The sequence below is a fragment of the Dryobates pubescens genome, chromosome Z (assembly GCF_014839835.1).
Source record: "Dryobates pubescens isolate bDryPub1 chromosome Z, bDryPub1.pri, whole genome shotgun sequence".
Lineage (NCBI taxonomy): Eukaryota > Metazoa > Chordata > Aves > Piciformes > Picidae > Dryobates > Dryobates pubescens.
In genome coordinates this window covers 2,878,034-2,905,800 of record NC_071657.1, presented here as the reverse complement: position 1 = coordinate 2,905,800, position 27,767 = coordinate 2,878,034, and the positions used below count along the sequence as shown (strand labels likewise).

At 44.9% G+C, this 27,767-nt stretch overlaps 1 protein-coding gene across 1 annotated transcript in view; it reads right to left on the bottom strand.

Moving 5' to 3' along the window:
* The window catches only part of DGKQ (diacylglycerol kinase theta), a 154,067-nt gene that overhangs the window by 85,809 nt on the left and 40,491 nt on the right, over nt 1–27,767 (bottom strand). Inside the window, exons 2-5 of the mRNA XM_054178888.1 lie at nt 26,561–26,640; nt 12,895–12,994; nt 1,617–1,702; nt 823–948 (exon numbers count right to left, since the gene is read on the bottom strand). Coding sequence (XP_054034863.1) covers nt 823–948; nt 1,617–1,702; nt 12,895–12,994; nt 26,561–26,640 — 392 coding nt within the window. The remainder of the gene's footprint in view (nt 1–822; nt 949–1,616; nt 1,703–12,894; nt 12,995–26,560; nt 26,641–27,767) is intronic.

Sequence of the window (27,767 nt, the reverse complement as noted above, 5' to 3'; positions counted from 1 at the left end):
AGAACTAAATTATTCAAATCACACCTGAGATACTGAGTAACCTCAGAATTTAACTCTACATCATTATCACACACAGTACCTCATCTTGTACTAAGTGACAAATTCATTTCCCATCCCACCTGGTGCTGCTTTGCACTTTCACCATGTTGCAGGAAGAGGTAGCATTAAGTGGGTGGAGCAATTCATTATCTACACAGCATACTGTGTCTCAGCCTGTGAAAAGCCTTCATGAGGACTACTGAAAGGTACCATCATTTGGCACAGGAATTAAACCTGCCTCATGTGAGCAGAAAAACACAGAAACACACTGACAGCTTCAAAACACAACCACACAGGTTATGAATCACTCGACACTCAAAGAGGAATAAGCATATCAGGATGGTAAGTCTTCGACCTTGTAGGACTCATGTAATTTGAAACAAATCCTGATTTCACACAGAAAAAGTAACTGCATGCTTCTAGGCAGCAATATATAATAATCAGTCCCTGTTAAATAATATAATGTAAATAATATATAATATAAATAACAATCAGTCCCTGTTAAAATTTAATTCCCTTGGGTTTATGTGAAGTTTAACTGTGATTTTTTTGAGAGCTGCTCATTTTAGTGGCTGATGGGCAGGATGTAGAAGTCAGATTCTCCACCTAATTCAGAAATGCAAGTAGGTGTATGAATTAAGTGTGCATAAAATACACTTATGGACTGCACAAATAAAGCATACAGATATAAAGCATTTAAACAAGAATATGTAGATATAGACACAGGTGTACACACAGATACAGACAACATAGGTGCCAACACAGGCAACAGGCACAACATACCAGGATGCCACACCATTCACATCTCATGCCAGAGAGCACCTCAGAAGAGCCACAGGTTTTTTTGCAGACTTCACAACGAGCACTTGAAGAAAGGTTTCCCTCCCTCCAGTGGTGATGGTAAGTATCCTGGGGGAACAGAAGCATCTTCAACTTAACTCTAAGATCAGCAATTCAGACTGTCCTGAGGAAACAGCCACACATTAAGTGTTTCCTCATTATAAATACAAACTGGAAGGATCTTACATTTCGCCCAAACTATGAAAAAATTTATCACATGGGTGCTTTTTCCTCACAGTCCACCAAAAAAACATATTCTTTTTCAGTAAAAAGATGCTGAATGGTCAGTATTATGCACATGGTTTACAGTGAGAAGCTAGGCAGTCTTGCTTCAGACAGACTGCAGGAAGTCTTAGGAACATGATAAGGCTTCAGGGAAGCAGCTAACAACTCAACACATAGAAAAAGGTCCATGCCAGCTTCTGCAATGTAAAATTTTAGGTAAGATGCATGATTATCTTTTTTTTTTCACCAGATTAGGACCTTGTATTCACTGCACAGACTTTTCCACATAGCTTCAATAAGCATCATGAACATTTTAAAACTCAAACTCATCTCGCTATCTGTGACACATTCCGAAGCTACACATTTCCTTTGCCTGCCAATAAGCAAGAAAGAATGCTTTGAAAATTGGCAGCAGGCAGAAGAAAAGGCCAAGACTCCTCCCTCTCCTCTAGCCCATGTTCTCACAGTGCAAATTCATGACTGCTTTCTGCTGCAAAGACATCTGCACTTACGTGGTCCTGGTGCCCATCCTGGTGACACTGCCGGCAGTCACTGCAAGCAAACAGGATACAGTCTGTGTGCACATGTAGCTCACAAACTAAAAGCATGAAAACAAGAAAACTTCTTTAAGCTGGAAACCCTGGTGTTTTTGCAGCTCCTTTCACCCTCCCTCTCCCCCTCTAGCTCTCCTCCTCCACAGCTTTTTCACACCATACATCCCCTCAAGCTCTTTTTGTTGTTCAGCGAAGACAGTCAGTAAAAGAAGTTTATCAGCACTGTCCTGCGTGCTGCTCTGTTTCCTTTGTGTTAAACTGATGCAGAAAGTACAAGGAAAGGCTGAGCTAATTTTGTTCACAGCCACTTGTCATATTTCCTCCAACAAAGCAAGTTAAATTTGTAACAACTGCTTGGCTTGCTACAGCTTTGTCTCGCAGTTTCATGGGAACCACTGCCTACTCCAGTATAATCCTGCCTGCAGCCTGCTTTGATTTAACCAACCCCCAAAATACCCACCCTGAATGTTAGAAGCACTAAAAGTTCTGCATCCAAATACCAAGTCTTGAGTGCAAAAGTAATGCTCTTCCTGGAGCAATGCTCCGCTCCCTTTACAAACCCTTTCGCAAACCCTACTGCAGAGCAGGCAGGCAGTTTGTGAGTGGCTTCAAAAGAGCAGAAACAGCTCCCTCTCTCTCCATCCCTGGAGCTGTCAGAAGCACAAGGAAACAAGAAATGAGGTGTCTGCAAGTCCCCAGCCCCAGCAAAGCAGGGGTCACTGCCATCAAAGCTGCAGCAAGTCAGTCCTGCACGTCCCTCCTGCCCTGCCTCACAGTCCCACAGGAGATGGGGCCAAGGAGGGATTGGTCACCAACCCATGTGGCATGCCTGCACCAGCATGGACCTGCTTGTGCTTGCAGTGACACAAGCTGATGTCAGAACAAGCACAATGACTGGAGGATGTCATTCCCAGGGAGACTGCAACAGCCAGAAAGTGTGTTTTACACAGGAAATAAATCCTTTTCATTCCCAGATGGGGCTTTGGACAAGATGACCTTGAAGCTCCCTTCCAACCCAAAACATTCTGTGATTCTGACACTCCACTGATTTAATTTTAAACCTGACCAGAATAAACTGGAATGTTGATCTCAGAGAAAATTTGTCCAAGCTGTGTTTGCATATGGTAAATCACCATTCTGTTGTCAGGGAAAGGAAAATAACCACTTTTTCAGGGCAGTTTCCTAAGAAAGCCTAACATTCCAGGTGAGGTTGTCTGGGGCTCTGAGCAACCTGCTCTAGCTGCAGAGGTCCTTGCTGACTGCAGTGGGGGTTGGACTGGATGACCTTTAAAGATTCTTCCAACACAAACCAGTCTATGATTCTGTGATTATCTTCCAAAACATCTTTTATCTGCTGCAGCTGGAAGAAGCTTTAATGAAAGCTAGAAAACTTTAAACAAGCTTGTTTTGGATGAAGTACCCTCGTTATTTGAAAACCTGACTTTTAAGCATCAGATGTGAAAGAAAAAAGAGAGAATCTACAAAATAAAACTTCACCTGAAATGCCATGCTGCAGAGAATCAGTCATGAAGGGAAAAAAATCACAAAAAACAACCAACATAAACAAAGAGAACCCCCCCCAAAAAAACCCCAAACCAAAACACACACAAAAAACCCCCAAACCAAAGCCCACCAAACCAACCAACCAACCCCCCAAAAAAACTCCACAGCAAACCAACCAACCAACCAAAAAAAAACCCCACAGCAAACCAACCAACCAACCCACCCAAAAAAAACTCCACAGCAAACCAACCAACCAACCAAAAAAAACCCCACAGCAAACCAACCAACCAACCCACCCAAAAAAAACTCCACAGCAAACCAACCAACCAACCAAAAAAAACCCCACAGCAAACCAACCAACCAACCCACCCAAAAAAAACTCCACAGCAAACCAACCAACCAACCCACCCCAAAAAACCCCACAGCAAACCAACCAACCCACCAAAAAAAACCCCACAGCAAACTAACCAACCCACCCAAAAAAAACCCCACAGCAAACCAACCAACCAACCCACCCAAAAAAAACCTCCACAGCAAACCAACCAACCCACCCAAAAATAACCTCCACAGGAAACCAACCAACCAACCCACCCCAAAAAAAACCCCACAGCAAGCCAACCAACCAACCCACCCAAAAAAAACCTCCACAGCAAACCAACCAACCCACCCAAAAAAAACCCCACAGCAAACTAACCAACCCACCAAAAAAAACCCTACAGCAAACCAACCAACCCACCCAAAAAAAACCTCCACAGCAAACCAACCAACCCACCCACCCCAAAAAAAAACCACAGCAAACCAACCAACCCACCAAAAAAAAACCCACAGCAAACCAACCAACCCACCAAAAAAAACCCACAGCAAACCAACCAACCCACCAAAAAAAACCCCACAGCAAACCAACCAACCAACCCACCAAAAAACCCCACAGCAAACCAACCAACCCACCAAAAAAACCCCACAGCAAACTAACCAACCCACCAAAAAAAACCCCACAGCAAACCAACCAACCAACCCACCCCAAAAAACCCCACAGCAAACCAACCAATCCACCAAAAAAAAACCCCACAGCAAACCAACCAACCAACCCACCCCAAAAAACCCCACAGCAAACCAACAAACCCACCAAAAAAACCCCTACAGCAAACCAACCAACCCACCCCAAAAAAACTCCACAGCAAACCAACCAACCAACCCACCCCAAAAAACCCCACAGCAAACCAACCAATCCACCAAAAAAAAACCCCACAGCAAACCAACCAACCCACCAAAAAAAAAAACCCACAGCAAACTAACCAACCCACCAAAAAAAACCCCACAGCAAACCAACCAACCCACCAAAAAAAACCTCACAGCAAACCAACCAACCAACCCACCCAAAAACCCCCCCACAGCAAACCAACCAACCCACCCAAAAAAACCCCACAGCAAACCAACCAACCAACCCACCCAAAAAAAACCCCATAGCAAACCAACCAACCAACCCACCCAAAAAAAACCCCATAACAAACCAACCAACCCACCAAAAAACCCCACAGCAAACTAACCAACCCACCAAAAAAAACCTCACAGCAAACCAACCAACCCACCGAAAAACCCCCCACAGCAAACCAACCAACACACCCACCCAAAAAACCCCCCACAGCAAACCAACCAACCAACCCATCCAAAAAACCCCCCACAGCAAACCAACCAACCCACCCACCCAAAAAACCCCACAGCAAACCAACCAACCAACCCACCAAAGAAAACCCCACAGCAAACCAACCAACCAACCCACCAAAAAACCCCCATAGCAAACCAACCAACCAACCAAAAAAAACTCCACAGCAAACCAACCAACCAACCCACCAAAAAAAAACCCACAGCAAACCAACCAACCAACCCACCCAAAAAAAAACCCATAGCAAACCAACCAACCAACCAACCAAAAAAAACTCCACAGCAAACCAACCAACCAACCAACCAAAACCCCCTAAAATATCCCAAAATCTAGCTTCATTAGGAGTTAGAAAAGTTCTCTCTGGACCTCACAGAGAGAGATAAGATTCTCCTTTAGCTGCTTTCTAAAGGCTTGTATATACAAGCACTCTGGGAAGGCCTCTGATTTTTCATGGAGTAAATGAAGAAAAGGGGGGGTGGGGGGAAAAAGAGGCAAGTGTCAAATTCTTCAGATTTTTTCCTCTGCTCTCCTCAAACAGGTTATTGCTCCAGGCACACCAGAAAAAAAAACCTACCCAAAACCCAAACAAACCAAAGACTGTAACCTGAAGATTGTAAGGTGGAAACTTCACATAGTCTGTCCCACACTCTCTGAAAGCCTCTTGAAACCAGTATTAGATTACATAGAGAATAACACCTTATTTTGAAATCACTCTTTGGGCTCTAGGAGAGGCCACCAGCCCCTCACACTGTCTTACCCCACAGAAGACAACACCACCAAATCAAATGTTATTTCTATAGGGCTTACTAAGACATCCAACAAGCTCTCACAGAATGCTGGGCAATGGAAGGGACCTTGAAAGCTCATCCAGTCCAACCCCCTCTGCCAGAGCAGGATCACCTATACCAGGTCAGAGAGGAACTCATCCAGGCAGGTCTTGAATATCTCCAGAGAGGGAGACTCCACAACTCCCCTGGGCAGCCTGTTCCAGGGCTGCCACCCTCACAGTGAAATAATTCTTCCTCCTGTCTCCATGGAACTTCCTGTGCCTCAACTTCCACCCAGGGTCCCTTGTGCTGGCATTGGGCATCACTGAGCAGAACCTGGCTCCATCCTCTGGGCACTCACCCTGCACATCTTTATCAACATGGTGTGGCTCAGTTGGTAGCACATAAGACCCTTAATGGGAAGCTTGTGAGTTCAAGCCTGCAGCGGGCACTAGTGTCCTCCCTACTCTAGTCATGAGGTCTGTGGTGACAGGTTGGACTCGATGATCTTTGAGGTCTCTTCCAACCTTAGTGATACTGAACATGAATGAGGTCACCTCTCAGGCTCCTCCTCTCCAAGCTACAGAGCCCTCAGCTCCTTCAGTCTCTCCTCGTAAGGAAGAAGTTCCACTTCCTTCATCATTTTTGTGGCTCTGTGTTGGACTCTCTCAAGCAGTTCCCTGAGGTCATTCCTGAACTGTGGGGCCCAGAACTGGACACAATACTGGAGATGCAACCTCACCACAGCACATACAGCTCCCCATGCTGTGTGTCTTCAGTGAGCTCAAGAACTTTTACAAGAGGTGTGACATGGTCCCTCATGGACTCACAGAATGACAGGGGTTGGAAGGGACCTCTGGAGATCACCTAGTCCAACGCCCCCAGCCAAAGAAAGATCACTCAGAGCAGGCTGCACAGCACGGCACCCAGGCAAGTTTTGAACAACTCCATAGATGGAGACTCCACCACCTCTCTGGGCAGCTGGGTCCAGTGCTCCACCACCTTTAAAGGAGTTCCTCCTCATGTTTAAATGGAATTTCTCACATTCAAGTTCATCCCCATTATGTCTTGCTCCATCCTTGGTCACAACTGAAAAAGCCTGACCCCATCCTCCTGGTACCATCCTCTAAGTATTTTAAGCATCAGGTCTTCTCTTTTCCAGAGTAAGAAGTCCCAAGTCCCTCAGCCTTTCTTCCTGAGAGATGTTCTAGTAACATAATCATCTATGCAGCCTTTCCCTGTACCTTTTCAAGCAGTTCCCTGTACTGGACTCAGTACAGTAGGTAAGGCCTCAAGACAGGGCAGGACAGGAGGACAGGAGAACCTCCCTGAACCTGCTTGCCACTATTCTTGATGCAGCCCAGGATACCACTGGCCTTTTGGCCACAAGGGCACACTGCTGGCTCACATTATCCTGTTGTCCACCAGAACTCTAAGGTCCTTCTCCATGGAGCTGCTTTCCAGCAGGTCAGTCCCTAACCCGTACTGATACATGTGGTTATTCCTCCCTATGTGCAGTACCCTACACTTGTTCTTGTTGAGCTTCATAAGAGTAACTCTCTGCCCAACTCTCCAGCCTGTCCAGGTCATGCTGGATGGCAGCACAGCCTTCTGGTGTATCAGCCACCCCTCCCAATTTTGTATCATCAGCAAACTTGCTGAGGGTACACTCTATACCCTCATCCAAGTCACTGATGAATGCACTGAACATCCTCCACTCTCATCTCTCCATTTTCATCGATATGACATAACAGCAATATTGTACAGTTGTGCCAATTCAGCTACCAGGCAAGCTTGATGGCTTTGAGTCATAGACTCACTAATGGACACAGCCTTTTGCTATGCTTTGTAAGAACACAGATATTTTTCCCCTTGGTGTAATTCACATCCACTGCTCCCAATACCATCACCAACTCAAAATTAGTAAGGAAATGTGTGCATGTGAAGGGTGGGAATTAAACCCTAGAGAGAGTTATCCCACTGATAGGAAAGATGACATTTCCAGTATGGAAAGAGCAAGACAAACCAAAGGGCCTAAAGATGAAAGGAGTTTTATCTTCATCAGTCCTTCCACAATCTACACAATTCTTTAGAATCATAGAATTGCTTTGGTTGGAAAAGACCTCCTAAGGCCACTGAGTCCTGCAGTCAGCCTAACACCATCATGGCCATTAAACCATGTCCCGAAGTGCCACGTCCGCACATTTCTCGAACACCCCCAGGGATGGGGACTCCACCACCTCCCTGGGCAGCCCTTTCCAATCCCTGACCACTCTTTCTGTGAGGAAACATTTCCTCATCTCCAACCTAAACCTCCCCTGGCACAATTTCAGGCCATTTCCTCTCATTCTATCACTTCATATGAAGGAGAAGAGACCAACTTCCACCTCACCCCAACTTCCTTTCAGGGAGTTGTAGAGGGCAACGAGGTCTCTCCTCTGCTTTTTTTTTTTCAGACTAAACAACCCCAGTTCCCTCATCTGCTCCTCACAAGACTTGTGCTCTAGACCCTCCACCAGCTTTGTTCACCTCTGGACACACTCCAGCACCTCAGTGTGCTTTCTGGAGTGAGTGGCCCACAACTGAACCCCGTACTCAAGGTGCAGCCTCACCAGTGCCCAGGACAGGACAGGATCACTTCCCTGCTCCTGCTGGCCACCCTATTGCTGAGCCAGCCCAAGATGCTGTTTGCCTTCTTGGCCACCTGAGCACCTGTCCAACTCATCACAGAAAGACAGCTTTCTGCTCCAGCTAGCAACCAAAGTTCTGTCAATTCATTGTAACTGTCAGAAAGTCAGATTGCTTCATTTCAGACAAACCTGGCACAACAACCTTTTTCCAGCCCTCCTTCTTGGAATGACAAAGAGAGAGAGCAACATGAGACCAGGCTATTTTTCACTGAACTATTATCAGTGAATTCTACAGCCAAAAAATGGCTAGCTGGAGCCATGACTCACAGTCAAAATAGTAATATTGCAATTTTTGCCTCTGAAGTGTATGTGCTTATATCATCAGAGGGCATGCTCACTTCTGACAGCAGATGCCCTCAGTACCTTTAGTGCTTGCCTAAAAATTTCCCCTTTCCTTTCAAAAAAATCAATTTCACTGTAAGACATGAAGCATCCTAAAGCAAGTTATTTCATTTTAGAAGTACATCTAATCATGCCAAATATTTGCTCAAAAAAGGTAGCTTCATCTTAATCCTTTCTCCCCCCCCCCCGCCCCATCTTAATTATGGTAAAGATTCCAGGGGGAAAAAAACAACAAACAGTTCTTCAAATTTTAATACCAGGAGACAGCAGCATAACCAACAGGTTTTCACAGACCTTCTGAACATACTCACTGCTAGACACTTGATTCTTGGTAGAAACAATCCTTGCTCATTTGAGAAGTGAGCTTGTGTGCACATCATGAGGCGGCCAAGAAGGCCAATGGCATCCTGGCCTGTATCAGGAGCAGTGTGGCCAGCAGGAACCAGGGAGGTCATTCTCCCCCTGTACACTGCACTGGTTAGGCCACACCTGGAGTCCTGTGTCCAGTTCTGGGCCCCTCAGTTTGGGAGAGATGTTGAGTTGCTGGAGCAAGTCCAGAGAAGGGCAAGAAAGCTGGGGAGGGGTCTGGAGCGCAGCCCTGTGGGGAGAGGCTGAGGGAGCTGGGGTTGCTTGGCCTGGAGAGGAGGAGGCTCAGGGGAGACCCTTCATGCTTTCTATAGCTGCCTGAGGAGTGGTTGTGGCCGGGTGGGGGTTGGTCTCTTCTCCCAGGCGACCAGTGCCAGAACAGGGGGACAGAGTCTCGGGCTGTTCCAGGGGAGATTTGGGCTGGAGGTGAGGAGATATTTCTTCCCAGAGAGAGTTGTTGGCCATTGGAATGTGCTACCCAGGGAGGTGGTGCAGTCCCTGTCCCTGGAGGTGTTCAGAAGGGGATTGGATGTGGCACTTGGTGCCATGGTTTAGTAGTCATGAGGTGCTGGGTGACAGGTTGGACTTGATGATCTTTGAGGTCTTTTCCAACCTTATTGATTCTATGACTCTATGATTCTAACAGTAGAATTGTACTATGAAGCTAAATCATTAGAAGTGAACCATGTGGACTTAAAAGCTCTGGAGCTTGAAACAGCTGACCTCTAAAACAAATGCTGAAAATATTTTGAAAGAGTAAATGAGGAATCTTGAGCATTTCATGAACCTCAGCTGTCCTTTTTAAAGCCACGTTTTGGCAAGTGTCAGAGGAACAAGTTGTAGACACTGGTACACATCAAAAAAGGGCAGCAAACAAGTCACACCACTCAAAATAAGAAAACTGCTTAATCCATGCAAATATCAACTCAGGACCTTCACTGAAACACTAAAAAACCACAAAAACTTGGGCATTTGTAATAACTAAATGGAACATGCAACATCTGAATCTGAATTTACATCTGAAAATACCAATCATAAAATCACAGAATTGTCAGGGTTGGAAGGGACCTCAAGGATCAGCCAGTTCCAACCCCCCTGCCATGGCCAGGGACACCTCACACTACAGCAGGTTGCTCAGAGCCACATCCAGCCTGGCATTAAAAGCTTCCAGGGATGAGGCTTCTACCACCTCTCTGGGCAACCTGTGTCAGTGTCTCCCCACCCTTGTAGGGAAGAACTTCTTCCTAACATCCAATTTGAATCTACCCATTTCTAGTTTTGCTCCACTCCCCCCAGTCCTATCACTCCCTGACACCCTGAAAAGTCCCTCCCCAGCTTTCTTGTAGCCCCCTTCAGATATTGGAAGGCCACAAGAAGGTCTCCTGGGAACCTTCTCTTCTCCAGACTGAACAGCCCCAACTCCCTCAGTCTGTCTCCATAGCAGAGCATCTCCAGCCCTCTGATCACCCTCGTGGCCCTTCTCTGGACACCTTCCAGCACCTCCAGATCCCTCCTGTAACAGAGGCTCCAGAACTGGACACAATACTCCAGGTGGGATCTCACCAGAGTGGAGCAGAAGGGGAGAATCACCTCCCTCGACCTGCTGGCTCTGCTTCTCTTGATGCAGCCCAGGATGTGATTGGCTTTCTGGGTTGCAAGTGCACACTGCTGGCTCCTGTTGAGCTTCTCATCCACCAGCACCCCCAAATATTCCTTTGTGGTGAGTACCACACTAATAGAGTAGAATTAACAGAGTAAGAATATGAAAGCAAAATTTAAAGGGCTTTATCTAAAATGGACCATAAAACTAAAGATATTTTCAGGAATTAAGGGGACACAGCCAGAAAAAATAGTATTTCAACATCCCTATGTTTACTTTATGCTACACACATTCTGAAGCTCATTAAGGCAGACCATCAGAACAGCCTGTGACATCTGTAGCTCTTTGAGCATCCCTGCAAATCACCCAGCTCACATGGTAACTTTATTAAGTGACAGATTCCCAATAGCCAGAAGAAGACAAGTTTAGAATTGTTATGCAGCTCACCAAAAATACTCAACAAAAATAAGGCAGAAACAAAAAACTGCACCACCATGAGGGTAAATGCCTTGACCAAAGGTATAACAGGACCCCACTGAATAAAACATTGTCTTCAGCACAGTGGCAACTTTGAAAGCATGTCCAGTTCCTAAAGAACTGGTTCTTAATAGCCTCACACACTAAATTATGTTCAACCTCACAACATCAGCTGGAACCAGCTGAATGGTCTGTGTTGGAAGGAACATCTAAAGGCCATCTAGTTCAACCCCTGTGCGGACAGCAGGGACATCCTCCACTAGATCAGGTTGCTCAGAGCCTTGTTGAGCCTGGCTTTGAGTATTTCCAGGCAAGAGGCCTCAACTACTTCCCTGGGCAACCCGTTCCAGTGTTCCACCACCCTCATGGGAAACAATTGGTTCCCAACACCCAACCTAAATCTCCTCCTATTTCAAACCACTGCCCCTCCTCCTATCACTGCAGGTCTTTGTAAACAGTCCCTCTGCAGCCTTCTTGTAGTCTCCTCAGGTACTGGAGGGTTTCTATTAGATCTCCACAGAGCCTTCTCTTCTGCAGGCTGAACACCCCCAGCTCCCTCAGCCTGTCCTTCTAGGAGAGGTGCTCCAGCCCTCTGATCATTTTCCTGGCCCTTCTCCTCTCAAGACAGGGGAGACAAGGAAGAATTGAGGAGCTGCTCCACGTCCATGTCAGTCAAGTGCTCATGCCAACGTGTATTTCAAACTAAAACTCAGGCATTTGGGTGATTTCTTCAATTACTGTTTTCTCAGAGAATCCATGTCAGCACACTTGGAGCAGTACTATTTTGAGAAATAATATTTTCAAATATCTTTCCATTGAAGGCACCTCATCCCCATCAAAAGCAACAGATGTATCTGAGATCAGGGAAAGCGAAAAACTGTATTCCATCCCCCTGCAGAAAGAGAGAGCTTTCAGAAACACGAATCTGCTGTATGGAAAACTTCCATGGGAAACAGAAACAAATTACCTCAAGGGGGCAAGTCTTTTGCCATAACAGCTTCTCAGTCCTTGCACATCCTGGGCATGGATTCATTGCACACCATCTACACTACATGCTAGCTCAAAGTAAATTGGAGGAGGAGATGAAGAAGCACACAGGGGTGACAGAGTTTGTGCTTTGTTGAAGGTTTAGTATTTCTTAGTATTTAGTGTTCCTTAGTTTGAGGTACACATTACCATGATCAGTGGAGGGGATGAAAAGCAACCTAAAAATCTCTTCAGCACTAAGAGTGTGTGCATGTGTGTACTCAGTCTGCATCTGGGTGACAAAATGGCAACACCAGTAGGGCCTTTTAAGGAGGATGGCAACACCAGTAGGGCCTTTTAAACAGGATGGCAACACCAGTAGGGTCTTTTACGGAGGATGGCAACACAAGCAGGGCCTTTTAAGTAGGATGGCAACACCAGTAGGGTCTTTTAAGGAGGATGGCAACACCAGCAGGGTCTTTTAAATAGGATGGCAACACCAGTAGGGTCTTTTAAGGAGGGTGGCAACACCAGCAGGGTCTTTTAAATAGGATGGCAACACCAGTAGGGTCTTTTAAGGAGGATGGCAACACCAGCAGGGTCTTTCAAGGAGGATGGCAACACCAGTAGGGTCTTTTAAGGAGGATGGCAACACCAGCAGGGTCTTTTAAGGAGGATGGCAACACCAGTAGGGTCTTTTAAGGAGGATGGCAACAACAGTAGGGTCTTTTAAATAGGATGGCAACACCAGTAGGGTCTTTTAAGGAGGATGGCAACAACAGTAGGGTCTTTTAAATAGGATGGCAACACCAGTAGGGTCTTTTAAGGAGGATGGCAACACCAGTAAGGTCTTTTAAGTTACCTTCACATCGAAAGGCAAGTGACTCAAGTGACTTTCTGCACACAGTGCAAAACTTCCTCTTGTAACGTCCTGGAGGCCCAAAACAGTGTGCAACTGGAACCTGCCAATGAAGAATGCATAGGACATCATCAGCCACTGCTTTCAAAGTGCCAGTTACAATTCACAGAAACTGATTTGTCATGCAGTATATACAACTTAAACTTCACTGATTCTGAAAGCAAATAGACAGGCAGATCAACCCTTAAAAAAACCCAGACATAACTGTGCCTAAAATGATATTTTAAAGACTTTGTTTTCAATATTTACTGTTTTTAATTTGTTTTAAAGTCATTTGACTTTAATATGTAATGCATTTATTTTTCAGTGTCAGTTAGCTTCTTGCTGATTCATAGCACCATGAATCCAAAGGTGTCCTTTGGGCTCAGTGCTGTGTGATTTACCTGGAATCAGAGTTCCCTTCCCAAGTATTCCTAATGGAATCAAGGACAATTAAAGAGCAATAGTTAGGAATGCACACAAAATACTCTACAGACACCCAAGAAAATTCTTAAAAGCTCAGTGCTGCCACATTCCAGTAGTCCCCACATGCATTTCATCTCTTCTCCAAATACATTCCAGCCAACTGGCTGATCAGGACAATGCTATTAGGCTCTTCCCCAAAGCTCTCCCCCACCCAACCTTCAAAGCATGGATAGTACAGAGACCCAGCTCTTGAAGTACATCCACGCTGAGGTCCCTGTTTGCTGTAAGTGGAAGATGATGCATGTCAACATCCCCTTCCCAAGAGCAATGCCAGCAGTTTTAGTAAACACCTTTTCTAGTATACCATTCCCTTACCCTAATAAGGTAAGGTTTTTTCCTTCTTTAGTGATTAATAACACAGTACCAAAAGAACAACAGAAGAAAAGATGAAACATGAAGAATAAGAAAACCACTTGAGCTTTGTACTTCTTGCAGAGATCACTCATCTGCAAGACACACACCTTTGTTATACTGATACTTTAGAAGGAAGAAGCAAAACTGCATCTTTATAATTATAGAATAACATAACACCTAGAATAAAATTCTAGAATCCAAACCACCTTTCATAAAAGATTGCTGTGACTTAGGTATCTTGTATTGTGCATCTCACATGTCCTTCCTGATATGACAAACATGTCAGATTTATCTTCTGGTTCTTGCATCACTGAATTATTTTTCTAGCAAGGGATGGCAAAAGGTTACTCAGGTATGAAGTATTTCCCAGTAAAGCTAAAAATAGTCACAGATAACTTATTTTCCTCCCAGATGAACTGATAACCAAAGCTCCAGATCGACTGAGCAAGATTTGAACTTGTCTCTGTACAACAAAGCTGGGGAGGGGTCTGGAGCACAGCCCTGTGAGGAGAGGCTGAGGGAGCTGGGGTTGCTTAGCCTGCAGAAGAGGAGGCTCAGGGGAGACCTCATTGCCCTCTACAACTACCTGAAGGGAGGTTGTCACCAGGTGGGGGTTGGTCTCTTCTCCCAGGCAATCAGCACCAGAACAAGAGGACACAGTCTCAAGCTGTGCCAGGGGAGGTTTAGGCCGGATGTTAGGAAGAAGTTCTTGGAAAGGGGTGCCCAGGGAGGTGGTGGAGTTGCCATCACTGTAGGTGTTTAGGAAGAGACTGGATGAGGTGCTTGGTGCCATTGTTTAGTTGATCAGATGGTGTTGGGTTGATAGGGTGGACATGATGATCTCAAAGGTCTTTTCCCACCTGGTTATTCTATTCTGTTAGGGTTTTCCTCAGAACCACTAGCAGCAAATCTGACACACATTGAGAACACAGAATCTGATGACCCAGAAAGCTGCTTCCAGTTACGAAAGTCTAATTCCCAACATGGCTTCTGCCTCTGAAAGCATGGGGACAGTCACACTAAACTATCTTGCACTTCAAGCACGTGCCATGAGATTAGCGAGATAAAGTTTCACCAGAGCTAGCGCAGGGACGAAGGAACACTGCTGGAAGCTCAATCAAGAAAATTCACTAGTCCATCCCCCTTCCAAAATGTGAAGCATGTGGTGCCTTCAGTCCCCTTCAGAATTAATCTCTGGGAGGTAAAGGATGATTAAGGGAGGTAGAGAATACATCTTTATCAGATGTGAAGGAGATCACGCAGAGCAGCTGACTGGTCAAGCAGAGTCACCAGCAGACTCTGTTGTGCGGAGGAATCCTTGGCCCCTGACTAGCCAGGAAACTGTCTGTTCCAATCTCAGGCTCCCCACCATCCTGGGCTGCCAGCCAGCCTACCAGAAGGATTTCATATCAGTATCTCCAATATGATATATTGCAAAACATCCTTGCCATTTAAAAATACAAATGAACTATGCTTTGGGGTCTGTCTCCTACTTCCACCAACCCAAACAGGGACTTTCATCCTCTGCAAGCCCTCCAGCTCTGACACGAAGCTCATGGTTGGCTTGCATTATTCACTTTTTTGTTAAATCAGAACACTCCAGTCATATAATGCATGTTTTATAAAAGCACATACATGTCTTTGGAGGGAAAAAGTAATGCTGGAGAGCCAGAGAGCTTCAATAAAGCCATCCCAGATTACATTCAAGGCTCATACTCCCTGCCCAATTTCCCTGCACCTCCATGCTACTTGAGAGGAGAAGGAAGACCCAAACCTCCCTGTATAGTAAAATTAAAGCTACCTGTCTCAGCAATTCTTAAGGTAAAGTACCAGAGCTATTTTCTTGCTCAAGCTGTTCCAAAAGTAAAAGACAAGCCCAGCCCCTCCTCGATGGGGAGGTCACTCAGCCAAAATTCATCCTACACAATGAGCTCAAGTGCAGGAGAGAAGAATGGGAATGGCTACATGAACACAGTCAGACACAGCAATTGTGAGGAGCACTGAAAAGCCCCGGTGGGATTTCTTCAGGAAAGCTTTTCTGCACATTTTCTCTTCACATTTCAAGTGTCACCTCCAAGTCACCTGCCTGCCCTACTCCTGCCACAGCCTCCAGGCACAAGAGAGCCAGCTGTCCCCACTGCAGCAGCGCTCCCCTTGAGATCAGATACTGCGATACTGTGAGGTGGAGTTACCATCCCTGGAGGTGTTCAGGATGGGGATTGGATGTGGCACTTGGTGCCATGGTTTAGTCATCAGGTCTGTGGTGACAGGTTGGACTTGGTGATCTTTGAGGTCTCTTCCAACCTTGGTGATTCTGTGATTCAGATGCAGAGGAGACCAGGTCCAAACAACCTGCTTTGGACACCCAGCACGAACATCCAACCCCTTTAACAACCCGTGTTTGAAACACTGAGGACTTTCTTCTCCCTGGCTGTCAGCCTGGCTGCTTTATCTTACCCCTGACAGAGAAATGTAGGCTTTTTATTACTGCCACAAAGACGTTCTGGTGAAGAAAAAAAAAAAGACAGCGTGTAGATTAAGGGATCAAAGTCAAGTTTTGTGGAAAACAATGTGTATTTTGGGAAAGCCTGTGAGAAAGGACTTTGACAGGAGTCAAACTTACTCAGACTCTGGCTGTACTTATCTAGAAGGCTCAAGGGAAGGAGACTAAGTTTAAATTCTGCTGTTGTTCAGACCCTGGTGGAAATTCTCTGAAGTCTCAAGTCATGGCCAAAAGGAAGGGAACAACTTGCTAACTGAAATGTTGGATGGAAAAAAAACAAACACCACAACCAAAACAAAACAGAAAGGGGAAAACAAACAAACAAAAAAACCCAACCCTGTTCCTTCAAATGCTGCCTTTGCTGCAACAAGCCAAAGAAACTTTTGTTTATGATGAGTGATCTTTCTAACTCACTTTAGAAGTGACAGGTATAAAACCACTGCAGAGCCTGGTAGGAAATGGGATGGGAACAAGATGGAAAAGCAAAGGCCAGAGGAGGTTTGCAGGGCTCCTTTTCATTCACACTGACACTCTTAAACAACCTTTAAATGTGTGTGGTGACATCTCAGCTCTATCCCATGGCTTCTGAACTGCCTGCATTCATACCAAAAAGAGTTGGTAGGCTTTTTCTCCCCTCCATTTCTAAATGACTGCTAGGAAGGGAAGTCTGAACTAAGGGAGCTGGGATTGTTTAGCCTGGAGAAGAGGAGGCTCAGGGGTGACCTCATTGCCCTCTATAACTCCCTGAAAGGTGGTTGTAGCCAGGAAGGGGTTGGTGTCTTCTCCCAGGCAACCAGCACCAGAACAAGGGGACACAGTCTCAAGCTACACCAGGGGAAGTTTAGGCTGGAGGTGAGGAGAAAGTTCTTCACCGAGACAGTCATTTGTCATAGGGATGTGCTGCCCAGGGAGGTGGTGGAGTCACCATCCCTGGAGGTGTTCAAGAGGAGATTGGACGTGGCACTTGGTGCCATGGTCTAGTCATGTGGTCTCAAGTTGGACTAGATGATCTCTGTCTGAGGTCTCTTCCAACTTAAGACATTCTATGATTCTATGAAAAAGAGGGAAGGTACAAGAGCAGGTACAACTTAACTAACTCATCAATCACATCCTGTCTCTCCCAGCAGCTCCCTAGGTGGTGTGCTCCTGAACGAGTTCCAAGAATCCAACACAGTTAAAAAAAAATAGTAAAACCCCAAAACTCAGACTGGGAAAGCCAGTGAGGCAGCATGTCAGAATATTATTCTGTAGTAGTATTGTTATTATTAGATTTATATTCACCTGTTTAAGTACAGCAAAGTACAGACACACAAAGTGGCCTAGAGACAAAAGTTAATAATAGATGAGAGCTTAAAACCATTTTTCCAATGCCACTACTTAAATTACTTTATGCAAACCACTGAAATCAATTCCTGCAGAAAAATACAGAAAATTTCTGCTAGTAATACCATTAAATGACATTTAAGTGCCCTTACAGTATTGATCAGAAGCCCATCAGCAGAAAGCACAGGGCTAACATTCCAGCTCCAGAGTGACTTTGCACTCATGGACAAGATACTCCCAGTTCCTGTTCTGTTTTCTGCCATCTGTTAAGAACCCCAAAGCATTACAGAATGTTACACATTGCTGTGAAGGTTCAGATCAGCCTGTAATTAAACTCTGATCCCACAGAAAGCTAAACCATTTCTTTTTCCTATCTAACCCCTCCAGTGCAATCTGTGCCAGTGCACAGCAGTTCTGAGTCATACATGAAGAACAGCAAGCAACAAATTGCACTTAATATCCAAACTTTTGGAGAAAAAAAGGGGGGAAAGGGGGGGGGGGGGGGGGGAAAGGAAAAAAGGGAAAAAAGGGAAAAGGGAAAAAGGGGGGGAAGGGAGAAAAGGGGGGAAAAGGGGAAAAAGGGGAAGGGGGGAAAAGGAAAAAAGGGGGGAAAAGGGGGAAAAGGGGGGAAAAGGGAGAAAAGGAGGAAAAAGGGGAAAAGGGGGAAAAGGAAAAAAGGGGGGGAAAGGGAAAAAAAAGGAAAAAAAGGGGGAAAAGGAAAAAAAGGAAAAAAGGGGGGGAAGGGAAAAAAAAAAGAAAAAAGGGAAAAAGGAAATAAAGGAAAAAAGGGGAGAAAATGAGAAAAAATGAGAAAAAATGAGAAAAAGGGAGAGAAAAAAGAAGAGAAAAGGAGAGAAAAGGAGAGAAAAGGAGAGAAAAAGGAGAGAAAAAGGAGAGAAAAAGGAGAGAAAAAGGAGAGAAAAAGCAGAGAAAACGGAGAGAAAAAGGAGATAAAAAGGAGAGAAAAAGGGTGAAAACAGGAGAAAAAAGGAGAAAAGGGGAGAAAAGGGGAGAAAAAAGGAGAAAAAAAATGAGAAAAAGGGAGAAAAAAGGAGAAAAAAGGAGAGAAAAGGAGAAAAAAGGAGAAAAAAGGAGAAAAAAGGAGAAAAAAGGAGAAAAAAGGAGAAAAAAAGGAGAAAAAAGGAGAAAAAAGGAGAAAAAAGGAGAAAAAAGGAGAAAAAAGGAGGAAAAAAGGAGAAAAAAGGAGGAAAAAAGGAGAAAAAAGGAGAAAAAAGAGAAAAAAGAGAAAAAAGAGAAAAAAGGGGGAAAAGGGGAAAAAGGAGAAAAAAGGAAAAAAAGAAAAAAAGGGCAAAGAAAAAACCAATGGATAAAATTGTCTTCTTTTGGTAGTGTCTTTTGACATTGTTTCTCACCCTGAAGTGCCGCAGGGTATGAAGCATGTGGCCAAAAGCAGATCATGAATTTAACTGCTCTTCCAACGGGTGGAATCGTTCTGTACAGAGCAGGTCACCTGCCACCCAAACCCTCTGGTTTGTGAATTGGGGCAGGCCAGGTCAAATCTTGCAGGCCTGCAACTGTCTGGATAGCTCTGAAGGGAAAAATACAGCTCTGGGAAGACCCATTCTTCACCTAGCTGCAGCTGCTTTTCCTACCAGCTCAGGCAGAAGGTGGTTTGTAGTCTGAACCCTGAGCCAAAGACTTCCAGGCTGAAAGGAGAACAAGAGAAATACAACCATACCAAATGCCAGAGTGACAGCTGCGCTGTCTTGGGCAGTCTTAGAAAGAACCACCTACCAAACACTTGTCTGAAGGTTATTTTGCCCACACATCTCCTTCCCCATCACAGCTGGGAGACTTGCCCTTGGCAGGACTTCATAAAATGCACCACAGAGAGTGAGGAAGGACCTAGAGTAGGTTCCAAGCAGGAAAGGGTGCACAGGAAGAAGGATACAAACACTCTCCCAATAACCTCCAAAGGCTGAGCAAAAGGAATTGAACTGAAGGTTGCTGGTTTTCAATTACAAAATACTGTGGCATTTGAAGGCAAAGCAAGACCTGCATGAAGCAAGTCTTCCAGTACCTGAAGGGAGCCTACAGGAAAGCCAGGAAGGGACTTTTTACAAGGGCTTGTAGTGACAGGATGAGAGGGAATGGACTGAAGGAAGGATTGAAGGGGAGATTCACACTGGAGATAGGAAGAAATTCTTTACAGTGAGGATGTTGAGAGACTGGAACAGGTTGCCCAGGGAGGTCATGGATGCCCCCTCCCTGGAGGTATTCAAGGCCAAGCTGGATGAGGCCTTGAGCAACCTGGGCTAGTGGGAAGTGTCCCTGCCCATGGGAGGGGGGTTGGAACTGGACGATCTTTAAGATCCCTTCAAACCTAAACCATTCTATGGATCTCTGAATCCTCAAGAAACACACAAAAGAGCAGTCAAACAGGGTCTTTCACAAAGACTGCTCTCAACACAAGTCAAAAAGCCTATCACTGCTGACACAAATTAAAATGCTGTTTTTTAACAAGAAGCAGGAACATCTCCTGTGGATTCTGATGTTTCCAGTGCAAAAGTACTTCCTCATCTAATGCTCCTAAGATTCACTCTTGACACCAAAAAGCCTTAGCTCTAGAGAGGCCAACACGGTGACCACATCTGAGTACACCCCACAATAATTCTGTCCAGGTCAATTGCCTAGACCACTCCCTCTCTGAGAGAGGCTAACAACCTCCTGATGCAACATTTTCCCAGCACTGACATCCTCCCCATTACTTACTTATTACTCAAGTCATCACAAAGAGACCTTTTATTTGCCTGAAACCTCTCTGCTTCAGTAGCAGAAGATTGCTGCAATTCAAATTCACTGCAGGCACTTGAATGCACTCTAGCTCCACTTCTTCCTTTTAGGGACAATGCCTGTCAATTACTCATTGGTTGCGTCCAAATTGACATTCTTCTGAGCACTTGATGTACCAGCTGGTGTTTAAAAAACATCTCTAAGCACACAGTCCACATGGAAATCCTAAAATCAGATGATACAAAGCTAAATGTTGTCTCAACCTGTCAAAGGACAAGAGAGATGAGAAAATTACTGAAGTTACCAAAATTTTAGTTGGGGCTAATGCAAGGCAATATAGCACACACCATGTGTGACCTCACCAGATCCAGGGAACTTTTTTCTCCATCCTACATATCTCTGTGCCAGCCATCAGACCTCATCTACAGGTTCTCAAAGAGCCTTTCTGATGGGAACTACACACTGAACTCCATCCCATTTCAAACCGGGAACAGATTATACTTCTACCAGAAAATGAGACTTGTGTGGAAGCTTTCCACAGCAATTAAGAGTTGCTTGGATTAGCTTTTGGGTTTTTAACTCAAAGTTAAAATTACATGGAAAAGGATCAATCCTTCTTTATATTGCTAGAAATTAAACCAATGTCCATCTCCTCTTGTCAGGGTAAAGATTAAGAATTAAAAGAAAGAGTGATACCCCCTCTCACTTCCAAGTCTGAAGCATCATTGCTGTAACTACAAGGCTTGCCTGGGAGTGTGCAAGCTACCAGGCAGCTTACCTCAAGTTTCAGCAGAGCATAAGAAACTCCCTTCAGTTCATGAACTACGGGGTGCCAGCCGTTCCCTTTAGCCTCAGGGTTAAAGGAACTGTACTAGCACTTTAAGGAGGAGAAGGAAGAAGCCTTGGAGCAGTGCAAAGATTACCAACAAGAATTTTGATATCTCATTTGGCCCCTAAATTATGCCATGTGGTTTCTACACTCTTAGCATATGTGAGTCAAGTCCTGAAGAACTAGAGGAGTTCTGAGTGATGGTGGTCAGGGCTATCCCAGGTAAAACCACAGAATGCCTTAGGTTGGAAGGGAACTTTGTCCAGGTCATCTAGTCCAACTACCCTGCAGAGTGAAGGGACATCTTCAACTAGAGCAGACTGCTCAGAGCCTTGTCTGATCTGACCTGGAAGGCTTCCTGAGATGGGTCATCTACCACCTCTCTATAAAACTTGGGCCAGTGTTTCACAACCCTTAGTGGAAAAATATTTCTTCCTTCTATCTAGTTTGGTTCTCCCCTATTTTCATTTAAAAACCACTGTCCCTTGTCCTACTGCAACAGGCCCTGCTAAAAAGATCAGCTTGAGGGTCCAACTGTTCTGAGGACACCCTGTGAAAACCCCCACACCAGCAGAACGTCTTTGTGACAGACAAATAAAAGAGGAAGAGAGAGAAGAAACAAACTTCATAATATCAAGCCTATATTTTGTGAAGTCCAGTTTAAGTTCAACCCCACCAGCACTCCTATCAAAAAGATGCAAGAGGAGGCAGGATAAAAAGTCCCTTGATTAATGCTTGCCAAGCATGCAGCAATTTGAAGAGGAGAGAGAACAATAATGCCAGCTAGCTTATTCACACACTTTGCATTTTAGCCTGTCTTCCCTGACAGCCTCCTGGGAGAAGCAGTAAAGTTCATCACTCACTGCAGCATTTTTAACCTGTGTTGACACAAAACCTCCAACACCTGCAACTACCACAATGGAATGACTTTCCAAAACATCACTTTCTGATCTTTTTCCCCCTACACTCTCCAGAACTCCCACCCAATCCAACCACATCAAATTCTCCCTCCCAGCTTGCCAAGCTCTTTCCTATTTGTTAAAATGCCTGAGAGTCATTTGCAACAGCATTCCTTCAAAGCTAATTCTTTGACCTAGCCAGACAAAAATCCATCAGACACTGACAGCTGAGTGGGACTGGAAGATTTATTACTCCAAGGCAAGTCAAGCAGTGACTAAAACCTTGATGGCTTTTTCTGCACTTTATTGCAGCTTCCAATTGCTTCTCACCAGGCAACAGAGGTGGGAAGAGAAAATAAACACAAACAAGGTTGTGTCCCATTACAGAAGTTCTTCAGCTGGAGAAAAATGAGATGCTGCTGTTGTGTATACAAAACATGAAGTGTCCAGTATGGGACAGACTACCAGGAGGGGAGTTAAAAGGACATACCGTGACCCAAGTATCCTTTCTTCCTGGTCTTCCAAGTTCATTAGGAAAGGACCCAGATGAATCAAGCAGCCAGAGAGAGAGACTCAGGCCAGCAGACTTGGGCAACACCTGCTTGCCAGAGCAGTGACCTCTGCACCACAACCTTCTCTTTCACTACCACAACCCCTGAACACAGCAGCTACCCACATTCTGAACCACAAAGGCTTCAGGAGAAGCTGATGACCTAAACATGCAAGAAACAACCTGGTTTTAAGGGGAGGGAAGGAGGGGAAGGCCTACAGAAAGGCTTCATGAACAGGCTATCAACTCTTCTTGAAGTGGAAACATTTAGAAACCATTACAGCAATGCACCAATACAAAAACAAGGAGAAACCAGCATAACAAAAAAACCCCAACCACTTTTGATATACTCAAATTTCCACTTAAGTTTTCAAAGAACAATTATACAGAAGACAGAAACACATGTCTATGGCAAATCTAGGGAGCAAAAACTTGCAACACACCTTCAAATCCAACCTATAAGGGAAAATAAGATGTCACATGTCATAGAATCATAGAATCAATAAGGTTGGAAAAGACCTCAGAGATCATCAAGTCCAACCTGTCACCACAGACTTCATGACTACTAAACCATGGCACCAAGTGTCACGTTCAATCCCCTCTTGAACACCTCCAGAGATGGTGACTCCACCACCTCCCTGGGCAGCACATTCCAATAGCTAACAACTCTCTCTGGGAAGAACTCTCTCCTCACCTAAAGCCTAAACCTCCCCTGGCACAGCTTGAGACTGTGTCCTCTTGTTCTGGTGCTGCTTGCCTGGGAGAAGAGACCAACCCCCACCTGGCTACAACCTCCCTTCAGGTAGTTGTAGAGAGCAAGAAGGTCTCCCTTGAGCCTCCTCTTCTCCAGGCTAAGCAACCCCAGCTCCCTCAGCCTCTCCTCACAGGGCTTGTGCTCAAGACCTCTCCCCAGCTGTGTTGTCCTTCTCTGGACACATTCAAGAGTCTCAATGCCCTTCTTAAATTTCACATCAAATCAAAGAGGGTCTATTTTCAACATTATTTGGGGGGTTGTTGGATGTCTTGGGGGTGGGCTGTTGTTTCTTGATTTTTTGGGGGGGGTCTGTTCATTTGTTTTGTTTTTCTTTTTGTTTGCTTTGGGGTTTGCTATTTCTGCTGTTATTAGTTTGAGGCTTGTTGTTCTTTTGTTTTGTGTTTTTATTCTACACATACCTCAGAGCAGGCAAACGTTCATGGGAATGCAGGGGAGAGTGTGTTTGGGTTTGGAAAAGTCACAGAGGCTTTGCCAGTGAAACAAATCACATCCCCTGCAAACCATAAAATCATGAAGCTTGTTCTGAAGAAGCCTTGTTTTGAAACATCATGACCTGAAACCCGTCTGGAATACGAAATGCAGGTGATAATGATTAGCAATAGTGCAAAAAAGAACCAACACACAACCAACATTTCTTAAGGCAGCCTCAGAAGTGAACTTATCAAGAATGATCTGAGGCTGGATGGCGTGCTCATGACTCTGTGGGCCTTAACTTGACCCTGGGAAGGAAACCCTGTTCTCAGGAATAAAAGTTTCCATGAAACATCTGCTGAAAAAATTGTTCTCTGACAGTTTGACTCAGCGTCAAGTAACACACACTTTGATGAGCTTTAACAATTGCCATCTTCTCTAGATGAAACCCAGGGGGATTTAAAAATAATAATAATAATAATAAAATAAATTAAATAAAGTCATCATTTCTGTGATGCACTGAATATTGACATGCTGGAATGAAGTATCAGGAAAGAAGAACAGAACCAAAACCAAAATTCCCCACCAGTCTTCCCTCTCACGTTGAAACTTCTCATAAAGAAATCATAAATAATTTGAGAGGAGAACAGGGAGATTAAGAAAATAAACTTTCTGCACATTCTATAAATGATTAACATTGGGGTGGATTTTTTTTCCTCTTCTTCTTCTTTGTTATGTTTTTCAAGCAAATGCCAAGTTCAATATTTACTTCGACAGAGCCTGCACACAGAACAACGTCTCCCATATGGCAGCCTTCACTTCCACAGCAGGCTGGGATTTGATGCAGCTCAGGATGGCCACGACAAGGAGGAGAAGACTGTCCAGAAAGAACAGCACCATCCAGCATTTTTTCAAAGCATCGTTGTTGAGAGTTCCACAACAACAACTCAGAAGGCTCTCTGCAGTTAAACACAGCACCACTGAGCTGCAAACAGCTTTGAGGGCCGACAACAACACTCGAATTCTACTGCGCAGCAAGGACAATTGCACTTTGTGTCTGTGCTTTGTGTTTGGGGGCAGGTAGAGAATGGGGGCTGGCAAAGGAACAAAAGGACTAATGCTGACATTGAGGACAAAGTGGAAGCATTGGTAAGCTTAAATGCAAGATTTTTAACGTGGAAAAGCAGAGGGAACAAACACTGCTTTGAACAGTGAACTGCATGCAGAGCAAATTCACAAAGGGAGCAGTCACAAACACTTGCAGCTATGACACTCTGAACTAAACAAAATGTTTCCCAGTTGGATTTGCCCCATCCACACAAAGGCCATTGCAAAGATACCTATATCATCTGACTCATTCCTTTGCCCCTGCTACAACTGATTGCCAGCACACTGAAGCAGCAGAAGCCAATTCTTAGTAAGTGCATTTTTCACTCTCTAAATGTCCCTTTATCACAGCTTCTAAGAGCTACAAAAGTATTTTTTACTGTTTCACTGACAATTTTCTATGCACCTGATGCCTTTCTACCACCCAAGTTAGATTTCTCAAGATGAAGAGCATGCAGAAAAGAGGAAGTGTGGAGCAAAACCTAACAGGATTATCACCCAGACAAAGCAAATTTAATTAAAAACAACTGGGTAATTTCTCTCTGTAGGAACTCAGTTCCTTTAACTTGAGTTACACATTGGTTTAAACTTTCCCATCTCAGCCCCTACTGGGGTGTCCAAAACATAAAGGGAGTTGGAAAGCTCCTTAGAATATATAGAAGGGAATCATCTCCCCTTCACAGGTTCCCAGGTCTACACAATATGCTCCTTAAATGTCCTTTTAAGCCAGTGAGGCAGGCCTGTAACGCACAATTCTGGTTTTACAGCCATGTCTTACTTGTCTTTTGCATATCACTCTTTAAGGTATCTGTAGTGATTTACCTCTTCTCTGGTTAAGTTTCTCATCTCCTTCCCTTTTTCCCCCCTTCTCTGCCAGCATTTTCTAAGTGGGTGACACTGTTTTCTTCTCAGTTTAGCATCCTGATACCTTAATTGCATCCTATTATCTTCTTCAAGTTTAAACTTCATCTCTCACACCCTTTAAAATCAGTCTCTTAAACATGAAGTCTTGTGAGAGAAAAAGTTACCTGGCACCTGAAAGCAAGTACTTTATTACAAATAAATTTGAGGTATCACCAATTCAAGCCCTGCCCCTCTTGATTTTTGGCTTTGAAATCCCATGCTTTTAAAACCACCATGGCTTTATGCTCTGGACACAACAAACAAGCAAAACCTTAAAATGCAGCAATCAATAGAAGCCAAACACAGCCTCTTTGCTAGGCAGAGAAGCTTCAGCATTCCCTCAGAAAGATGTAATTGCTGTGAAACACTTGGTGGTGTACAGAGGTCACCAGTGTGACACATGGTGTGGTTTTCTGAGAGGACTGATATCCATCAGTCACCCCACTCCACCACTGCAAGGCTTCCAGGTAATGACACACACACGTAAGAACATCCAGTAACAGCTGAAGAATGCAAACAACTGCTCTTCAAAGGCAGACTATCTACAGCTGCCCATAGCAGGGACTTTTCAAAGGAAGTGTAACTTTGCCTTTGAGCAGCTATAAAAGCCTCAGTGATGACTAACACAATGGATTTAAGCATTACCACCAGCCACCACGGTACTACACCAAGTTTGTCAGTGATACATTTGTGCTGGTATCCCGAGAAAGAGACAAGGCAGAGTGTGCTTACTCACCCTTACAAGGCTGGGAGCAATACACGAGCATGGTATCTTGACATTCTTGAGGCACTTTTCATGAGACATGAAGTTGCAAACTGGTGGGAGGGAAAAAAAATCACATAAGAGCCATCAGCAAGTCTTCACAAACAAAGGACTTTGTGAAAAACGAAACAAATGATCACATGGAGATAAAATAAGAACCATCAGCAAGTCTTCACTTCTGTTTAACTTCTTTATCAGTTGAGAAGGGATCTAATAAATGTCTATAAATATCTGAGGGCTGAGTGTCAGGAAGGAAGGGACAGGCTCTGCTCAGCTGCACCCTCTGACAGGACAAGGGGCAATGGATGTAAGCTCCAGCACAGGAGGTTCCATTTCAACATGAGGAGGAACTTTTTCTCTGTGAGGGTCACAGAGCACTGGAACAGGCTGCCCAGAGAGGTTGTGGAGTCTCCTTCTCTGTAGCCTTTGAAGACCCATTGGGAAGTGTTCCTGTGCAACCTGTGCTGGATTCTATGGTCCTGCTCTGGCAGGGGTTTGGACTTGAAGATCTCCAGAGATCCCCACCAACCCCTAACATCCTGTGATCAATGATCTTGATGAGGAACTAGAGTGCAGTACTAGTAAATTTCCAGATGACACCAAGTTATGTGGGAGTGTTAATGTGCTTGAGTGTAGGGAGGCTGCCAAACAGAGAGGGACCTGGGAGGTGCTGATTGACAGCCGCCTAAACATGAGCCAGCAGTGTGTCCAGGTGGCCAAGAAGGCCAGTGGCATCCTGGCCTGTATCAGGAATAGTGTGGCCAGCAGGAGCAGGGAAGTCATTGTGCCCCTGTACTCTGCATTGGTTAGGCCACACCTTGAGTCCTGTGTCCAGTTCTGGGCTCCTCAGTTTAGGAAGGATGTTGACTTGCTGGAAGGTGTCCAGAGAAGGGCAACAAGGCTGGGGAGAGGCCTTGAGCACAGCCCTATGAGGAGAGGCTGAGGGAGCTGGGGTTGTTTAGCCTGGAGAAGAGGAGGCTCAGGGGTGACCTCATTGCCCTCTACAGCTACCTGAAAGGTGCTTGTAGCCAGGAAGGGGTTGGTCTCTTCTCCCAGGCAACCAGCACCAGAACAAGAGGACACAGTCTCAAGCTGCACCAGGGGAGGTTTAGACTCGAGGTGAGGAGAAAGTTCTTCACCGAGCGAGTCGTTCGTCATTGGGATGTGCTGCCCGGGGAGG